The following is a 19,726-nucleotide window of genomic DNA, read 5'->3' as shown; positions in this document are numbered from 1 at the left end:
GCCATGACCACGCCCCCAACCCAAAGCAGGAGCTGTTGTTTCTAAAGCAGAATGATGCTGCACCATCCCGGCACACGAGGGCTGGGTCGCTAGTCAGTCAGGATTCCTCCAGCCTGGCTGAGGTTTCTGCTTGGATAACCCCTGCTTGGTGAGTCCCACAGAACCCTCTTTCACCAAAGTGAAATGGTGCCATCTCCCGGCACTCCCATGTGCTTCTCTGTGCCACCTGTTGCCACCTTATGGATAACGTGTATTTTACTCATTTTATTATTCGTCAGTCCTGGCTGGATTCCACGAGGGTGGGGATTTTGATCAGGGCTGTACCCCCAGAGCCTGGAACAGTGTGAGAACAGAGTGGGCTGCACCTGCTGTTGGGGATGGTCAGGTGAACGGATGAAGGGACACACAGACTTCACTGCTTCTGCTGCCCTGCAGTGCCCAACACTGCACGTGACCCAAACACTGACCCTGAGAATCTACTGGACTAGGCAAGGCCAGGCACACAACTGCCGTCCTATACTGAAACAGGCACCTCTGCTGAGCACAGGCACTGTCAGCGGGATGAGTGCATCTGGCAGTCGCCACAACAAGGTACCCCAGACTGTGTCAAACAATGGAAGTTGGTATTGCTCCGTTCTGGAGGCCAGGAGGCCAAGGTGAAGGTGCCAGGAGGTTTGGTGTCCTCTGCGGCCTCTCTCCTTGGCTTGCAGATGGCTACTGTCTCGCTGTGTCCTCATGTGGTCATCTCTCTGTGCATGCAGGTCCCTGATGTCTGTCCCAGTCGCCACTCCTCATAAGCACACCCATCACACTGCATTAAGGCCCACCCTAACCGCCTCGTTTTACTTAATCACCTCTTCAAAGGATGATTCAGCCTCTTCAAAGGCTCCCTCTCCAAATACAGTCACATTCTGAGGTGTTGGGGGCTAGAGCTAAAACACATGAATCTGGGGTGGGGATAACACAATTCTGTCCAGAACAATGGGTACAGAGACAACTCTAGAAAGTCTCAGCTGAAAAAGCAGAAACACAAGACGCAGAAGAGCTGCGACTCTAAAACCCTTTCTCCTTGGTGGCGGATTTGTTCTTTTTGTTTTGAGATGGACTCTGGCTCTGCCTCTCAGGCTGGAGTGCAGTGGTGCGATGCCGGCTCACTGCAACCACCGCCTCCCAGGTTCAAGCAATTCTCCTGCCTCAGCCTTTGGGATCACAAGTGCCACAGGACCACACCTGGCTCCTTTTTGTATTTTTAGTAGAGATGGGGTTTCACCATGTTGGCCAGGCTGGTCTTGAACTCCTGACCTCAAGTGATCCTCCCACCTCGGCCTCCCAAAGTGCTGAGATTTACAGGCATAAGCCACTGCACCCAGTACGTGGCGGAATATGTTCTAAGATTCTTGGGATGTTTGTGATGGTTCTCTCTGCTCAGGCTCACGGTGCTGCTCTGTTTCTCCACGGTGCACAGGTTTCACAGAGGAAGGGGTCAGAATGAGCAGAGTGTGGGTATGTGGGGAAGCAGCCTGAAGCCAAGGTCTGTTTCAGAGGCAGGAAGCTGTAAGCTCACTGAGAGCCCCCCACCACTCCAAAGAGGCATTTCCAAGCTCTGCGTATACCCTCTGATCCCCTAAAGTGAGCCACTGTGACAAGATGGGGAAACACACTCTAGACCAAAGCTTGGCAAAAAAGAGCCAGATGGGATGCTGCAGCCACTATAGGAGACAGAATAGCAGTTCCCTCAATGGGTTGACCACAGAATTATGATTACCATATGAGCTGGTAATCCCGCCCCCAGGTGTATACCCAAGAGAACTGAAAACAAGCCAGGCGTGGTAACTCACACCTGTAATCCCAGCACTTTGGGAAGTTGAGGCAGGCAGATCACCTGAGGTTAGGAGTTCAAAACCAGCCTGACCAACATGTAGAAACCCCGCCCCTACTAAAAATACAAAAAATTAGCTGGCCGTGGTAGTGCACGCCTGTTATCCCAGCTACTCGGGAGGCTGAGGCAGAATTGCTTGAACCTGGGAGGCGGAGGTTGCAGTGAACCAAGATCACACCACTGTACTACAGCCTGGGCAACAAAAGCGAAATTCTGTCTCAAAAAAAAAAAAAGAAAAAGAAAACAGGTGCTCAGGCCAGACACAGTGGCTCATGCCCGTAATTCTAGCACTCTGGGAGGTTGAGGTGGACTGATCACTTGAAGTCAGGAGTTTAAGACCAGCCTGGCCAACATGGTGAAACCCCCTCACCACTAAAAATACAAAAATTAGCTGGGTGTGGTGGTATGTGCCTATAGTCCCAGCTACTTGGGAAGCCCAGGAAGAACTGCTTGAACCCAGGAGGCAGAGGCTGCAGTGAGCCAACAGTGCACCACTGCACTCTAGCCTGGGCAACTAGAGTGACACCTCAACTCAAAAGAATAAAAAACAAAGGCCGCAAGCAGGCATGGTGGCTCATGCCTGTAATCCCAGCACTTTGGGAGGCTGAGGCAGGTGAATCACAAGGTCAGGAGTTCGAGACCCGCCTGGCCAACATGGTGAAACCCCGTCTCTACTAAACATACAAAAAATGAGCCTGGCGTTGTAGCGGGGGCCTGTAGTCCCAGCTACTCGGGAGGCTGAGGCAGGAGAATCGCTTGAACCTGGGTGGTGGAGGTTGCAGTAAGCTGAGATCATGCCGCTGCACTCCAGTCTGGGCAAGAGTGAGACTGTCTAGGAAAAAAAAAAAGAAAGGAAGCAGGTGTTCCGACGCATCCTCACATATCAATGTAGCAGCACTACACACAACAGCCAAAAAAGGTGGAAATAGCCCAAACATCCATCAATAGACAAATGGACACATGAAATGTGGTCCCTCCATACAGCGGAGGATAATTCAGTCTTCAGCAAGGAAGCCCTGATACCCGCTCCGATGTGAACGACACCGGAAAACACGATGTGAGTGAGAAGCCAGACACCAAGAGCCACACAGTGTATGACCCCACTGACATGAAAGGGCCAGAACAGGCAAATCCATAGACATAGGAAGCAGACTCATGGTTGCCAGGGGCTGGGGGCAGTGGAGATTTCAAAGGTTCAAGGTTTGATCTTGAGGTGATGTTAGTGCTCTGGAATTAGTGGTGATGGCTGCACAGTATCGTGAATACAGTAACGCTTTAAAATGATGATGGATTTCATGTTATGTCAACAGTATCACAATATAAAACATTTTTAAAAATTTAATCCTTTGAAAATGTAAAAATCATAACCAACCACACCGAGCCAAGCTGGCTTTGGCCTCCAAGCTGTCATTTGCCAACTGTGCTGCTCTAAACCACCCAGCACAAGCCCAGCTTTCTCCTTCCTTCTGGCACTCCTTCTCTCCCCGTGCCCTGGGTGGCCTCATCAGGCAGAGTTCCAAACGCCTCTCGCACCATGACAAACCATCCTGCATGGCTGACACCTCCACCACAGCATCCACACACAGCCCCACCTGGGTACTGAATGGACCCTCAAATGGCAGGCACCTCACAGACACAGAGCAGCTCCCGAGCTGCCCCAGCCTCGCACACCTCAGCAGGAGCCCATGCTTACCCAGAGAATCAGGCAACCTCGGACCACCCCGGACTTCTCTCACTGACCTCCCCCACTCCTAATCGACAGCATCATCCACTCTACCCCCAATACATGGGAACCCCCCAGTCCTTGTCACCGTCCATTCTGTCCCCATCACACAAGAACCCCTCTGGTCCTTGTCACCATTCACTCTGTCTCCATCACTGTTCACTCCGTCCCCATCACTGGGGGGGTCCTTGTTACCACCCATTCTGTCCCCATCACTGTCTACTTGGTTCCCATCACTTGGGGACTGTCTCTGGTCCTTGTCACCATCCTCTGTCCCCATCACTGTCCACTCTGTCCCCATCATTCGGGGCCCCTCTTCGGTCCTTGTCACCATCCTCTCTGTCCCCATCACTCAGGACCCCTCCCTAGTCCTTATCACCATCCTCTGTCCCCATCACTGTCTACTCTGCCCCCACCACCTGGGGCCCCTCCCTGGTCTCCCAAGAGCCTCCTGACCACTCATTGTCAGCACAGCAGCAGAACTGCCTCCCAGATCCCTCTAGTGGCTCTCATGTCCCAGCTCCTTCTCCCTCTTCTCTCCCTCAGCTCCTGACCCTGCCGGTCTCCTTGGCCATTCCTCAAGCACACCCACTCACTCTCACTGCAGGCCACCACACGCCACCAGGAACAGTCCCCCCTGAAACAGGCCCTGTCCACAGTACCTCCTCCCACCCTTCCCTGGCCTGCTCCTTCCTCTCTCTGCCCTCGGCCACAGCACAGAAGCCCACATCTGCCCATGCGTTTCTTATGGGACTCCCCACCTTGACTGTGCAGGAACCCTGAGAGCAGAGCCTCTGAGTAAACGCCAGGGCCTGGCTCGGGGAAAGGGGTCACTGTCTGCTCCACGAGCCACGAAGATACAAAACCGAGAATCCGACTTGTTGGCAACTAGCTGGACTCCCCCAGAGAGTAGCCAGGGGGCTCCCTCTGAACATAGAGGGGCTGCTTCTCTCTGTCTCTGCCCAAGCCAGTTGTCATCTTCCACAAGGCGGGGTCTGACCTGAAGAGGCCCACTAGCTCAGAGTGGCCACATTCCCACCAGCGTCCAGTTTCTCATTCTTGCACCATGCACTGCTCCCTAGGAATGTTCCAGCAGGTGGATACGGTCATGAACAAGACAGTGGAAGGGCCTACCTCATCTTAAGGACTCAGAAAGGAAAACCAACAATAAACCATGGATTCTGAACTTCTCCTAGCCGTTTTGAAATCCATAACCTAGGGTGGCGAAAGAACGACACGGGGTGGAGACTGGGGGGCTCTCTGTGAAGGCGATGTTACAACCAAGGCCTGGATTACCAGACAAGAAATGATGTTGACTCAGGAGGCCCAGGCGGGGCTCCAGGAAGAGGCCGTTCTTTCCGGCAAGTTCTCCCAGTCGCCACTGGCCACACATCATGGCCTGTGTCTGTCTCCCCTTTAGACTCATGTTCTCAGCCGGAGCAACTCTGCCCCCCAGGGGACACTCGGCAACCTCAGAGACACTTTCGATTATCACATAAGCAACTGGTGGGTGGAGGCCAAGGGGGCTGCTCAAACACCCTTCAGTGCACAGGATGGCCCCTCACCATAAACAACAGTCTGGCCCCCAAAACCGAAGTTAAGACACCCTACACCAAAGGCTGCTGGAGGCCAGGACTGGACTCTCTTATTCACGTCCTTAGCGTGTATGGGCCACTCCCTACTTGTCAATAGCTGGCAGGCCTTGTGATAAAATGGAAAAAAAATGATACTTCAAAACAGTCAAACTAGGAAAACTAAGAGAGAATACTGGCCAGGCAAGGTGGGCCACACCTGTAACCCCAACACTTTGGGAGGCCAAGGCAGGAGGATCACTTGAGTCCAGGAATTCAAGACCAGCCTGGACAACATGGTGAAACCCTGTCTCTATTTAAAAAATGTAAAAAAGGCCAAGCCCGGAGGCTAACACCTGTTATCCCAGCACTTTGGGACGCTGAGGTGGGTGGATCACTTGAGGTCAGGGGTTCGAGACCACCCTGGCCAACATGGTGAAACCCCGTCTCTACTAAAAATACAAAATTTAGCCAGGTGTGGTGGCAGGTACCTGTAATCACAGCTACTCAGGAAGCTGCGGCAGGAGTATGACTTGAACCTGGAAGGTACAGGCTGCAGTGAGCCAAGATCGTGCCATTGCACTCCAGCCTGGGCGACAGAGTAAAACTGTGTCTCAAAAAAATAAAAACTAGGCCGGGCACGGTGCCTCACACCTATGATCCCAGCACTTTGGAAAGCTGAGGCAGGTGGATCACAAGGTCAAGAAATTGAGACCAACCTGGCTAACACTGTGAAACCCCGTCTCTACTAGAAATATAAAAAATTAGCTGGGTATGGTGGTGGATGCCTGTAGTCCTAGCTACTCAGGAGGCTGAGGCAGGAGAATCGCTTGAATCCGGGCACACCAGCCTGGCGACAGAAGGGAGACTCAGTCTCAATAAATAAATAAAAATTTTTAAAAATTTCGATTAAAAAAAAAAAAGTACTTTGGGAGGCTGAGGCAGGCGGATCATGAAGTCAGGAGTTTGAGACCAGCCTGACCAACACAGTGAAACCCTGTCTCTACTAAAAACACAAAAATTAGCTGGGCGTGGTGGCATGCACCTGTAATTCCAGCTGCTCAGGAGGCTGAGGCAGGAGAATCACTTGAACCCAGGAAGTGGAGGTTGCAGTGAGCCAAGATTGCACCACTGCACTCCAGCCTGGGTGACAGAGCAAGATTCAGTCTTAAAAAAAAAAAAAAAAGAAAAAAGAAAAAGAGAATATCACCAGGGCCTTTGTGTGTGGGAAGCCCTGTGAAGCTTTCAGACAATGGCCTCTCAAAGGACTCCAGGGAGCCAAAAGCTCAAAGGACTCCTGAAGACATGCAAGTCATGGCGTGGACATGGGACATCCCTCATGCGTCTGTCCTGAAGCCATACAAACAGCCCAGACTGCTGGGAAGCAGGGCTGGAAACGTGACAGGTGCATCATTATCAACTGGAAGTAAGTGGGCTCCCAGGTGCCCCAAAGAGAACACACCTCTGCAGCTAAGACAGGAAGCCCTGGAAATGACTTCTCCCAGGCTACAGCAAGATGACCAATGCCTGCTGAGCAGCTACTAAGTGAAAGTTCTTTTCACGCCTTTCCCCACGTCAATTGGCCTGCACCATCATCGTCACCTAAGCCACCTGGGGTAGACAAGACTGCCAGCCCTCCACGATTGGGGCCCCGCAGCTATTTAAAGGAAGAGCCAACTCCAAAGACAACTCCAGTGTGACTCCTGTCAAGATCTGGCCCTGAAAGACAAGTGACTCCACGGGCAGGGCAAGGCCATTTCCACATGCAGGATGCACATTTCACTTTTCACTCCGGCTCTTTCTGAGTGATGGGAATGACACCCAGTGTTTCCACAGCATTCCGGCTCTACAGCGTGCTCTCATGGATGCTGCCATTGCAAATGAGCTGGGCTTTCACCCGCAGTCATGATTGTTCCAGAGTTTAGTCTTGCTTAGACTTTTACGGTCTGAGGCACAAGCCCTATGTCTGGATCTGGTGGCTCATTTGCAGACAGGAAATGGAAGGCTCTTCAGAGTTCAGCAGCCACAGACTTCCAAGCTTCCCTTTAAAACTGAGACTCGGCCAGGCACGGTGGCTCATGCCGGTAATCCCAGCACTTTGGGAGGCCGAGGCAGGAGGATCATGAGGTCAGGAGTTCAAGATCAGCCTGGCCAACATGGTGAAACCCCATCTCTACTAAAAATACAAAAAAATTAGGCGGGCATGGTGGTGTGTGCCTGTCCAAGCTACTCAGGAAGCTGAGGCAGGAGAATCGCTTGAACCTGGGAAGCAGAGGTTGCAGTGAGCTGAGATCGCACCACTGCACTCCAGCCTGGGTAACAGAGCAAGACTCCATCTCAAACAAAAAAACAAACAAACTGAGACTCTCCTTGGCTTTCAGAGACAACAGGCTGATGGTAGAGAGGGTCTTGCACAGAGAAGCAGCAAAATTTACAGGCACCTGGCACATGGAATTAATATAAAAGCTGCTGCCACGTTACCTTTCAGTGTTCTCTTTCCAACTGACTGCAGAGTGTCAGATCCCTAACTGGGCACTCTAACATGTCTTCCATCAGAGGAGAGACCTACCAAGTGCTTCCAGCAGTAGATTCTGACACTCCCTGCTAAAATTCTGGGGGTGAGGACTGGAGGAGGTTGGGAGAGCTGGTTCATTTATACAAGCAGTTCTCAACAGGGGCACTTTTCCCCCAGGGAGACACCTGGCAATGTCTGGAGATGTTTCTGGCTGTTAGAACTGAGTGAAGGGCTGATGGATGCAGGCTATGGATGCTGGCTGCTAAACATCCCACAGTGCACTGGGAAGACCCCAACAGCAAAGAATTATGCCCTAAATGGCAATAGTGCCGACGTGGAAAAAAATGACAACGGTCATCTTACAAAAGGGAATCTTAAACAGGCTTTCTTTTTCTCAGAGGAGCTGGTGAGCTAAAGGATAAAGAGACATCAGAGATAGAAGGAGCAGTGAGCCAGGCCCAGTGGCTCTCTCCTGTAATCTCAGCACTGTGAGAGGCCAAGGTGGGCAGACTGCTTGGGGCCAGGAGTTTGAGACCAGGCTGGGCAACAAAGTGAGACTCTTTCACTACAAATAAATAAATTAGCTGGTCGTGGTGATGCACACCTGTAATCCTAGCTACTTAGGAGGCTGAGATGGGAGGACTGCTTGAGCCCAGGAGGTAGAGACTTCAGTGAGTTATGATAGGGCCACTGCGCTCCAGCCTGGACAACAAGTGAGACCCTGTCTTTAAAAAAAAAAAGGCTGGGTGCAGTGGCTCATGCCTGTAATTCCAGCATTTTGGGAGGCAGAGGAGGGCAGATCACTTGAGGTCAGGAGATCAAGACCGGCATGGCCAACATAGCAAAATCACGCCTCTCCTTAAAATACAAAACTTAGCCGAGCATGGTGGCCTGTAATCCCAGCTACTCAGGAGGCTGTAATCCCAGCTACTCGGGAGGCTGAGATAGGAGAATTGATTGAATCTGGGAGGTGCAGGTTACACAGAGCTGAGATCGCACCACTGCACTCCAGGCTGGATGACAGAGCCAGACTCTGTCTCAAAAAAATAAATAAATAAATAAGAGGGCAGCACCTCTCACCCAAGAAAGAAGGAACCAAAGCAAAGTCAGGAGTCCCAACTGAGCTAATGATCCTATTGACAATCCCATGAAACATAAAACTGGCTGTTCTCACACCATCTCAACCACTTTATTTCACAGGTGGCTCTGAGAGTGATCAGAGGTAGACGACCACATGAGCAAGTACAAGGGCAAGCCTGCCTGGTACACTCGCTGGGAAAGCCTCAGGCCCAGATCTCAGACTTCACACAAAATTCTGCATTAGGAGGATACCTCCCTGACATCCACTCTTGATTTAAATCTTCCCAGCAGATCAATTTGGGAGGCAGAGGCTGCTTGTGTAGGTGTTTCCGTATCTATTTTGATTTGTGCTAGAAGCAATGAGCATGTCTAGAAAAAGAACGGATGTTAAGTGGCTTTCTAGCAATGACACAAGAGAGACACGTGGCCCAACCTGAGTAGCAAGATATACGCGGTGAAGGCTGAGAACACCCGAATCACTGTAGCGGCATACCTGGCATGTTAGAGGCGACTGTATGTTTAACTTCCCGTTCTTGGGAATGTCTATTCTGTATCCGAGGGGAAGAAAAGCATTGAATCCAACAATGAGGTCAGGGTGCTCGTGGAAGAGCTGAGAGACACGTCTGATGACTCCAGGAGTATCGATACTAGAAGAAACAACAAGAGTGGGTCTTGGGAAGCAAATAAAAAATGAAATCTGTTCCCTACTCCCTTGATACTGCCACATAACAACCTTCTCCACAGACAACAAAGCAAGCTAATATGATCCACCAGGCACAGTGGCTCACACCTGTAATCCCAGCACTTTGGGAGGCCAAGGCAGGCAGATCACCTGAGGTCAAGAGTTTGAGACCAGCCTCGCCAACATGGCGAAACCCTGTCTCTACTAAAAATACAAAACTTAGCGAGGCATGGTGGTGCGTGCCTGCAATCCCAGCTACTGAGACACAAGAATCACTTGAACCCAGGAGAGAGAGGTTGCAGTGAGCAAAGATTATGCCGCTGTACTCCAGCCTGGGCAACACAGTGAGACTCCGTCTCCAAAAAAAGGTGCCCCTGAGATAGCATCTGTACACCATGATCTATTTCCTGAGCAGCTAGGCCTGAGCTCCCTGTGCCCTTTTGGTGAGAACCAGAAAATACTGACATTGCTCAGCTCCCGCAAAACACTCCACGAATGAGTACTGGGTTCTGAAAATGTCAGGAGAGCCAACCGCAAGTCCTGGTCTCCAAGAAGTGGCAGGAGGCCTAAGTCCTCTAAGCAATGTGAAAAATTCCCTCATTTCATATCAGATGGGGATGACTATGACACAGGTTTCCATCTGAGCAAACGACTGCAATGCATAAACACCAACGGTACAGCCAAGTATGGGAAAAGTGTAAGATAAATAGGAGGGGAGAGATGGGGTCTCCCTCCGGGCTGCATCACAGCCCTTAGCACTGGGCTCCTGGAAGGAGACCAGGCCAGCCCCACCAAAGGGGGCAGCAGCATGGTAGGGATGTAACCCGAATGCATCTGAGTCAGAGGGTCTGAGTTCTAGTGCCACCTCTGCCACTTAGGTGGATCCCTTACCCATTCCAAGTCCCATTAAGCCTCCTACAAAAACAAGTGCATGATCCCAGGGTTTCCCATCTATCTGTAATCCTCCTTGATTCTGGGCCTGCAAAATCAGCTCATGTGTTTTAAACGTTTTCTGTATGCCAGCTCCCTTACTAAGCATTTTATGCGTCTCACTTCCAAGCAGGCCTGGGACTCCGGTGAGCCCAGAGAAGCATGCTGAGGACAAGATTAAAGAGGAAGAGGGTGCCAAAAATTTCAATCACCAAGACTTGAAAAAAAAAATCAAAATGGGTCCCACCAAATCTTTCATGAACAAAACTTATTTAACAATCAACATATTAAATCAAGGCAGGATTCGACTCTATGAGTGTGCACGGCCTCGCCTTCCCTGGCTCCCTCCAGGTCCCTGCCCTCCTTTCAGGAATCCCCACGAAGCTCCACAAAGTGGGTACTACCCATTTCCATTTTTGTTACGAGAAAGAGCTAAGGCTCTGAGAGATTCGACAACCCGCGCAAGGTCACCCGGCTAAGGGGGCAGCCTGGAGAGGGGAGGTCCCACCCCGCTAGGCCCGATTCCGGCCAACGGGGGTCCCCCGAGGTGGAGAGGGGCCCCGCGGGTACCTCTGGCTTTTGAACTCTTTCATGATCTCCAGGAAGCCGTTGTAGGTGGCGGGGTCGCTGCCAAACCGGATCTTCACCTGGTCCAGATAGGTGAGGGCGTCTTCAACCTGCAGAGCGGGGAAGAGTCCCGGTGGGCCGGGGCCGTGGGAGGAGGGAACGAGGGGCTGGGATCCCTGGAGGAGAAGGGAACAGGCCGGACCTTCGGAGGGCCAAGGTGAAAGGTGAGGAGTGAGGGATCGGGGACCGAGCAGAGGGGAGTCTGAGGCGGGGCCGGGGCCAGGGCCGGGCGGGGCCTGGGTGAGGGGCGCCTGCCCGCGGAGTCCAGAAGATGAGGTCCCCAAGGGAGGGCGGGGATGCCACTCACGTGCACCGGCAGTTTCTCGTGGCCCGCGGAGCCCGAGCGTCCCCAGCGGGCGCCACTCAGCCCCCGGCCCGCGGGGCCACCACTGCTGCCGCCGCCGCCAGCGTGCGCCATGTTCGAAGTCGGAGCTGCACCCCGCCCCGCCCCCGCCCGAGGGCCTCCCGCGCATGCGCAGCCTCCGCCTTTGGAGGCGGGGTTTGATGACGTTAGAGGGGCGGTGTTCTTTGAGGGTCTCCTCTGAGGATCTTCTTAAAATTGCTCTCAAACCTAATTAACGATTTATATAGCAGGCGGTAGGCGAACCAAGGCCCGCCGGTTTCTTGGTCTGGCCCCGAAAGCTCAGAATGATTTTTACATGTTTACATAGCTGGGGGAAAAATCCAAAGGAGAAGAATAGTCTATGACCAGTGAAGAAGTTTGTGAAATTCACATTTGAAGGTCCCTGAATAAAGTTTTATTGGCACACAGACACGCCTGCCAGTTTACCTAGGATCTCAGCCTGCTTTTGCACAATAGAGTAGCTAGTTGCTAAAGATCCTACAGATCTGCAGAACCTGATGTATTTACAATCTGGCCTTTTATGGAAAAGGTCTGTGGGCCCCTGCTTTATAGAGCTGATGGGACAATGAAATATGAGCACCCAGCGCCCTAATACAGGGCCTTGCATGGTGAATTTTTGCTAAACGGCCTTTGAGTTAGTCCTAATCCTCCATTTTCACTTCCCTGTCCTTGGTCCCATTACTTCCCAGCTGGACCAGTTTAGGAGCCTCCTAACCCTGGAACTTTCTCAGCCCTGGTACTCTCAAGAACTCCAGGCTGAGGGTGGTGGCTCAGGCCACTTTATCTAGGAGATAAAGACAGGAGAAATGCTTGAGGTTAGGAATTCAAGACCTCCTGGGCAGCAGAGCAAGATCCACGTCTCTACTAAAAAAAAATTGAAAGTGAATAAATTAGCTTGGCGTGCTATGAACTCGCCACTACACTCCAGCCTGGGAAGCATAGCAGTGTTTTTTGTTTGTTTTAGAGCATCTCACCTCAAAAAAAAAAAAAGAAAAAACAGAAAAGAAAAAACTCAGGCCAGGTGCGGTGGCTCACGCCTATAATCCTAGCATTTTGGGAGGCCAAGGTGGGCAGATCACGAGGTCAAAAGATTGAAACCATCCTGGCCAACATGGTGAAACTGCGACTCTACTAAAAATACAAAAATACCGTGTGTGGTGGCGCGCGCCTGTAGCCCTAGCTACTCAGGAAGCTAAGGCAGGAGAATCGCTTGAACTCAGGAGGTGGAGTTTGCAGTGGGCCAAGATTGCAGCACTGCACTCCAGCCTGGTGACAGAGACTCTATCTCAAAAAAAAGAAAGAAAAAACTCGGTTCATTCCACCACTGCTTCCAAACCTCCAAGGTCTTCCTATTTCTTTGTGTGTGTGTGTGTGTGTGTGTGTGTGTGTGTGTGTGTGTGTGTTGCCCAGGCTGGTCTTGAACTCTTGAGTTCAGGCAATCCATCTGCCTTGGCCTCCCAAAGTGCTGGGATTACAGGCGTGAGCCACCTCGAAAATTCTGCAGGAAAAGGTTTCTAAAAACCAATTCTGACAGCCTGCAGTGTAGATGCTTATGAAGCAGGAACGGCATGGAACAAACCTATCAAACGCCAAACTGAGGAAGGAAGTGGCTTTTTTATTCAGCTGGGAGTTTCGAGGGGCAACAGCCTCACTCACTGAGCTCCCCAAACTGCAGCTTCTCTCTCCTTTTATAGGCTTACACCGCTAAAGGGGAAGCTGAAGCGGAACTATGTCATTGTCCATTTGCTGGATGTCTGACCTTACAATCTTTTGGCTTCATTTATTTGCTAATTCATATGCAGCGTGAGTGGGGACCAGCATGGGAGGGGGCTTACAGAGACAAGACAAAAGTAACAAGCCATTTGTTGGCAAAGGTGTTTCCAGGAGGGCACCTGTTTTGTGGAGATGTGGGGGCGTGAACCAGTGCCGGGCTCCAGCCGGCAGGGATAACATTCATTTGCAGCTCTTTCAAGGCTAACAGATAGCAGAGACGCTGGGAACTAAAAAGGGAGTCATTTCCCCAGCTCTTTGGTATTTTATTTCATTTTTTTTTTCCTTCTTCACCCTCCTTCCCATCTGGAAGGGAGGGAGGGAGGGAGGGAGGAGGTGAAATTGAAGGAGGCAAGGGGTCTACCCTCTCACTTAGATTTCATCTCATTAGAGATAGGGAGACCTGTCTCTAATGAGACAAGCACCTACATTGCCGACTGTCAGAATCTGTCCTTAGGAACCTTTTCCTGCAGGATGTTCCACCCAAGCAAACTGCTTCTGGGCAGAACCTCACACCATTGCCTGACTGACCTGCCTGCTTCCTGGCCCAAAGCATTGGCCCTCGTCATTTCCGTTGCCAGAAGTACTGTGGTGCCTCTTTGTTATCGCGAAAACACCTACACATCCTTCCAAACCCAACCCAAATATCACCTTCCCTCAGAAAGCTTTCCCAGTCCCCTTCTGTGTCCTCCCACAGTCCCTTGTAGGTCATGTTTGTTTTGAGGACCATCTCTAAGGCAAATCCCTGACTCAGCCACTCAGTCAGCATTTATGATATAAATGAACATTCACTTAATGACCAAGTGCATTCACTTGTTATCAGTGAAAAGGAGCAGGAAAGTTGGGAGTAAACTGGCATTGAATGTGTTGTTTACCAGGCACTGTGCTAAGTGTTAGGAATAAATAGTAAAAAAGAACAGAAATTTGGCTAAGAGCTTTCAGTCTTTCAGGATAGACAGGAATCTAATAATCACACATGTAATGTTTCACGTGTAACAAATACTTCCAAGAAAAGGTATATGTGTAACAGCTCCTAAATTTCTCTTGCTATGGCTGTGTAACAAATCAGCCTTTGACAATCTCAGTACTTTGGGAGACCAAGGTGGGGGAGAATCCCTTGAGGCCAGGAGTTCGAGACCAGCCTGAGCAACATAGCAAGATCCCATCTCTACAAAAACATTAAAAAGAAAGAAAAACGGAGCAAAAAAAATAGAAACATTGTAAGGTCTGGGCTTTCCGTAAAAGAAAAAAAAAAAAGCAGCCCAAGACTTAGAAGCTTCGAATGACAACATTCACAGGGCTAGCAGCTCACAGCTATATCCCAGCACTTTGAGAGGGAGAGGTGGATCAAATGAGGCCAGGAGTTCAAGACCAGCCTGGACAAGATGGTGAAACCCCATCTCTACTAAAAATACAAAAATTAACCAAGTGTGGTGGCACACGCCTGTAATTAACCAAGTGTGGTGGCACATGCCATCTACTCAGGTGGCTGAGACATAAGAATGGCTTGAACCCAGGAGGCAGAGGTTGCAATGAACTGAGATTGCGCCACTGCACTCCAATCTGGGGAACAGAGCAAGACCTTGTCTCAAAAAAAAAAAAAAAATGACATTCATTTTACTCTTCAATCTGCAATTTGGGCAGGCTTGGGAAGAATAACTCAACCTTGGCATCAGCGGGGGTGGCTCAAAGTCTGGGGGCTGAGATCATCTGAATGTTTGCTCACACACATATGTGTCAGTTGCTACAGGCTATAGGCTGAGACCCTCACTGGGGCCGTTGCTTGGAACACCTGCATGTGGTCTTCATTAAACCTGAGCTTCTTCACAACAAATGTTCTAAGAACAAGTGAGCGGGCCGGGTGCAGTGGTTCATGCTGAGGCGGGTGGATCACCTGAGGTTGGGAGTTCCAGACCGGCCTGACCAACATGGAGAAACCTCATCTCTACTAAAAATACAAAATTAGCCAGGAGTGGTGGCGCATGCCTGTAATCCCAGCTACTCAGGAGGCTGAGGCGGGAGAATCACTTGAACCCGGAAAGTGGAGATTGCGGTGAGCCGGATCGCACCACTGCACTCCAGTCTGGGCAAAAAGAGCAAAAAACTCTGTCTCAAAAAAAAAAAAAAAAAAAAAAAAAAGACGAGTTTCCCAGGCTACAGAGAGGGAGAAGTAGAAAGAGAGTACAGGATAATCCCGGAGCAGCCAGAGGGGCGAACACGCAGCACTTGGGCTGAGTTCAAGCTTTAATGCTGGTGGAAACTGCCCAAGGGCTTTGAGCAGAGGCGCTGCAAGTTCAGGTTTGCATTTGAAAGTGACCCCTCTGGCTGTTCTGCAGGAAAGTGATTGGAGGGGAGCCAGGGAGATTCTTTCATCATTTAGGCAAAGGAGGATGGTGGCTTAGACCCGGATGAGCGCAGGGGAAGCAGAGAGAAGTGAATGGAAGGGAGTGCTATTTAGAAAGTAAAGATTCATGGCTCCCAGCCAGGAAAGGGATTCTGCTTCGTTTCAGTGCGTTCCTGTATGAAGAGCGGCGAAGGCAGACTGAACACTTTGTGGCCGCCAGATGTCTGGACAGTCCATTTCTTACCAAAGCTTCCCGTGTTACAGGAAATGGATCCCGATCCAGACCCCCCAGAGGGGGTTTATGGATTTCGTGAAAGAAAAAGTTCAGGGCGAGTCTCTCAAGTGAAAGCGAGTTTATAAGGAAAATAAAGGAATAAAGAATGGTGACTCCATGACAGAGCAGCCCCGAGGGCTGTGGTTGCCCCTCTGTCGCCCAGGCTGGAGTGCAATTTCAGCTCACTGCAACCTCCGCCTCCTGGGTTCAAGCAAGTCCCAGCCTCCCGAGTAGCTGGGACTACAGGTGCCCACTACCAAGCCTGGCTAACTTTTTGTTTTTTGTATTTTTAGTAGAGATGGGATTCCGCTGTGTTAGCCAGGATGGTCTCGATCTCCTGATCTCGTGATCCACCACCTCGGCCTCCCAAAGTTCTGGGATTGCAGGTGTGAGCCACCGCGCCAGGACTGGTTGCCCGTTTTTATGGTTATTTCTTGATGGTATGCTAAACAAGGGGTGGATTATTCGTGCCTCCCCTTTTTAGACCAAGTAGGGGAACTTCCTGAGGTTGCCATGGCAGCTGTAAACTGTCGTGGCGCTGGTGGGAGTATAGCAGTGAGGACCACCAGAGGTCACTCTCGTCGCCATCTTGGTTTTGGTGGGTTTGGGCGGGCGTCTTTACTGCAACCTGTCTTATCAGCAAGGTCGTTATGACCTGTATCTGGTGTGGACCTCCTACGTCATTCTGTGACTTAGAATGTCTTCACCGTCTGGGAATGCAGCCCAGTGGGTCTCGGCCTCATTTTACCCAACTCCTATTCAAGTGGGAGTGGCTCTGGTTCAAATGCCTCTGACACCAGCTACCCATTAGTCATCATCCCTGAGCGCTACCAGCCTTGTCCCACAGTGCGCCCTTCCTCCCAGGGAGTGTGGATTCTACTCACATCTGTTTTCTCTCAAATGGTCAGCAAAAGCCCTCTTTATTTGGGGAAGAGAAAACTGTTAGGAGAATGGTGACCTGGTCCAGACCCCAAGAGAGGATTCTTGGACCTCGTCCGAGAAAGAATTCCGGGCGAGTTCATAGACCGAAGTGAAAGCAAGCTTGTTGAGAAAGTAAAGGAGGCCAGGTGGCTCATGCCTGTAATCCCAGCACTTTGGGAGGCTAAGGTGGACGGATCATGAGGTCAGGAGATCAAGATCAGCCTGGCCAACATGGTGAAACCCCGTCTCTACTAAAAATACAAAAAATTAGCCTGGCATGGTGGCGCGTGCCTGTAATCCCAGCTACTCGGGAGGCTGAGGCAGAGGCAGAGAATTGCTTGAACCCAGGAGGCGGAGATTACAGTGAGCCGACATAGCGGCACTCCACTCTAGCCTGAGTGAGAGACTCTGTCTCAAAAAAAAAAAAAAGAGACAGTAAAGGAGTCCAGGTGGCTAACGACTGTAATCCCAGCACTTTGGAAGATCAAGGCAGGCAGATCAATTTTTCTCTACCAAAAAAACCAAAAAACCAAAAATTAGCTGGGTGCACTGTAGTCCTAGCTACTTGGGAGGTTGAGGCAGGAGAATTGCTTGAGTCCAGGAAGTCAAAGCTGCTGTGACCCTTGATTGTGTCACTGCACTCCAGCCTGGGAGATAGCGAAAGATCCTCTCTCAAAAAAAAGAGAAGAGGCCGGGTGTGGCAGCTCATGCCTGTAATCCCAACACTTCGGGAGACCGAGGCAGGTAGATCACCTGAGGTCAGGAGTTCGAGACCAGCCTGGTCAACATGGTGAAACCCTGTCTCTACTAAAAATACAAAAATTAGCAAATTAGCTGGGTGTGGTGGCGGGCACCTATAATCCCAGCTACTTGGGAGACTGAGGCAGGAGAATCACTTGAACCTGAGAGGCTGAGGTTGCAGTGAAATGAGATGGCACCATTGCACTCCAGCCTGGGCAACCAGAGCAAAACTCCGCCTCAAAAAATAAAAACGAATATAAAAAACAAAGAAAAAGAAAGTAAAGCAATAAAAGAATTGGCTACTCCATAGGCAGAGTATCGATACGGGCTGCTCAACTGAGTATATGTATAGTTATTTCTTGATTATAGGCTAAATGAGGGATGGATTATTTATGAGTTTTCTGTGAAAAAGGGTGAAGATTTCCCAGAACTGATGGTTCCTACCCTTTTAGACCCTATAGGGTAACTTCTGGACATTGCCATGGCATTTGTAAACTGTCAGTGCTGGTGGGAGTGTCTCTTAGCATGCTAATGTATGATAATTAGTGTGTGATGAGCAGTGAGGACAACCAGAGGTCACTTTCACACCACGCTGGTAAAACCCTGCATCCCAGACGGGCACAGTGGCTCACCCCTGTAATCCCAGCACTTTGGGAGGCTGAGATGGGTGGCTCACCTGAGGTCAGGGGTTCAAGACCAGCCTGACCAGCATGGTGAAACCCCAATCTCTACTTAAAAAAAAAAATTAGCCAGGGGTGGTGGTGGCAGGCACCTGTGATCCCAGCTACTTGGGAGGCTGAGGCAGGAGAATTGCTTGAACCCGGGAGGTGGAGGTTGCAGTGAGCTGAGATCACGCCACTGCACTCCAGCCTGGGTAACAGAGCCAGCCTCTGTCTCAAAAACAACAACAAAAACCCTGCATCCTGTTTCATCGGCAGGGTCTTTGTGACCTGGATCTTGTGTCCACCTCCTATCTCACCCTGCGGGTTAGAATGCCCAACCTTCTGGGAATGCAGCTCGGCAGTCCTCTGCCTCATCTTACCCAGCCCCTATTCAAGATGGAATAAGATCGTTTCAAAGCCTCTGACAAAACCACAAGCCAATTCCATTTGGGGCATGTGCATACACATATGTGTGTACACGTGTGTATACTCAGCATGAGAACAACAGTACAAAGACATCTTTTTTTTTTTTTTAGACAGAGTCTGCCTCTGTCACCAGGCTGAAGTGGAGGGGCGTAATCTTGGCTAACTGCAAACTCTGCCTCCCAGGTTCAAGCGATTCTCCTGCCTCAGCCTCCAAAGTAGCTGAGACTACAGGTACGTGCCACCATGCCCAGCTAATTTTGTATTTTTAGTAGAGATGGGGTTTCACCATGTTGGCCAGGATGGTCTCCATCTCTTGACCTCATAATAGGCCCACCTCGGCCTCCCAAAGTGTTGGGATTACAGGTGTCAGCCACCACACCTGGCCACAAAGACATCTTTAATTTTATTTCTACTGATTTATTTTCGGAGACAGGGACTTGCTCCGTCACCCAGGTGGAGTGCAGTGGTGCAGTCATAGCTCACTGCAGCCTTGACCTCCTGAATAGCCAGGACTACAGGCATGTGCCACCATGCCAGGCTAATTTTTTACTTTTACTTTTTTAGAGAGAGAGTCTCACTGCATTGCCCAGGCTGGATATTCTTATTTTCATCAAACATAAAAAGTTGCTACTGGGCCAGGTGCAGAGGCTCACACCTGTAATCTAAGCAATTTAGGAGGCTAAGGCAGGTGGATCATCTGAAGACAGGCCTTCTAGACCAGCCTGGGCAACACGGCGAGACTCTATCACTAAAAAAATTTTTTTTTTCTTTTTTTGACCCAGAGTCTCACTTTGTCACCAGGCTGGAGTACAGTGGCATGATTTCAGCTCGCTGCAACCTCCGCCTCCCAGGTTCAAACAATCCTCCTGCCTCAGCCTCCCAAGTGGCTAGGACTACAGGCATATACCACCACACCCAGCTAATTTTTTGTATTTTTAGTAGAGATGGGGTTTCACCATGTTGGCCAGGCTGGTCTCGAACTCCTGACCTCAGATGATCTGCCCACCTTGACCTCCCAAAGTGCTGGGATTAGGTGTGAGCCACCACGCCCAGCCACAAAAAAATTTTTTTTAAAGACAGTCTGAGTCGGAGTCTGAGGTCAGAGATGAAGCAGCAGACAGATGCAATGCCACCAGCCTTGAAGAAGGGAGCAGCTGTTCTGCAAACTCTGCCTATGGAGAGGGGCAGCTGAGGTCTCCTCTCCTATAGCTTCAAGG

General features: G+C 50.5%; 1 protein-coding gene across 2 annotated transcripts in view; it reads right to left on the bottom strand.

The window, feature by feature from the left end:
• Positions 1 to 11,448, bottom strand: part of SIN3B (SIN3 transcription regulator family member B) — a 50,382-nt gene extending 38,934 nt beyond the window's left edge. For both annotated transcript variants that reach the window (XM_078361748.1, XM_035287385.3), the window contains exons 1-3: positions 11,315 to 11,448; positions 10,951 to 11,057; positions 9,262 to 9,415 (exon numbers count right to left, since the gene is read on the bottom strand). In XM_078361748.1, the coding sequence (XP_078217874.1) occupies positions 9,262 to 9,415; positions 10,951 to 11,057; positions 11,315 to 11,425 (372 nt within the window). In that variant the 5' untranslated portion in view covers positions 11,426 to 11,448. The remainder of the gene's footprint in view (positions 1 to 9,261; positions 9,416 to 10,950; positions 11,058 to 11,314) is intronic.
• Positions 11,449 to 19,726: the final 8,278 nt, after the last annotated feature.

This window comes from Callithrix jacchus, chromosome 22 (genome assembly GCF_049354715.1).
Source record: "Callithrix jacchus isolate 240 chromosome 22, calJac240_pri, whole genome shotgun sequence".
NCBI classification, from domain to species: domain Eukaryota; kingdom Metazoa; phylum Chordata; class Mammalia; order Primates; family Cebidae; genus Callithrix; species Callithrix jacchus.
Note: the sequence above shows the minus strand (reverse complement) of the source record. Positions and strands in the feature narration are given on the sequence as shown.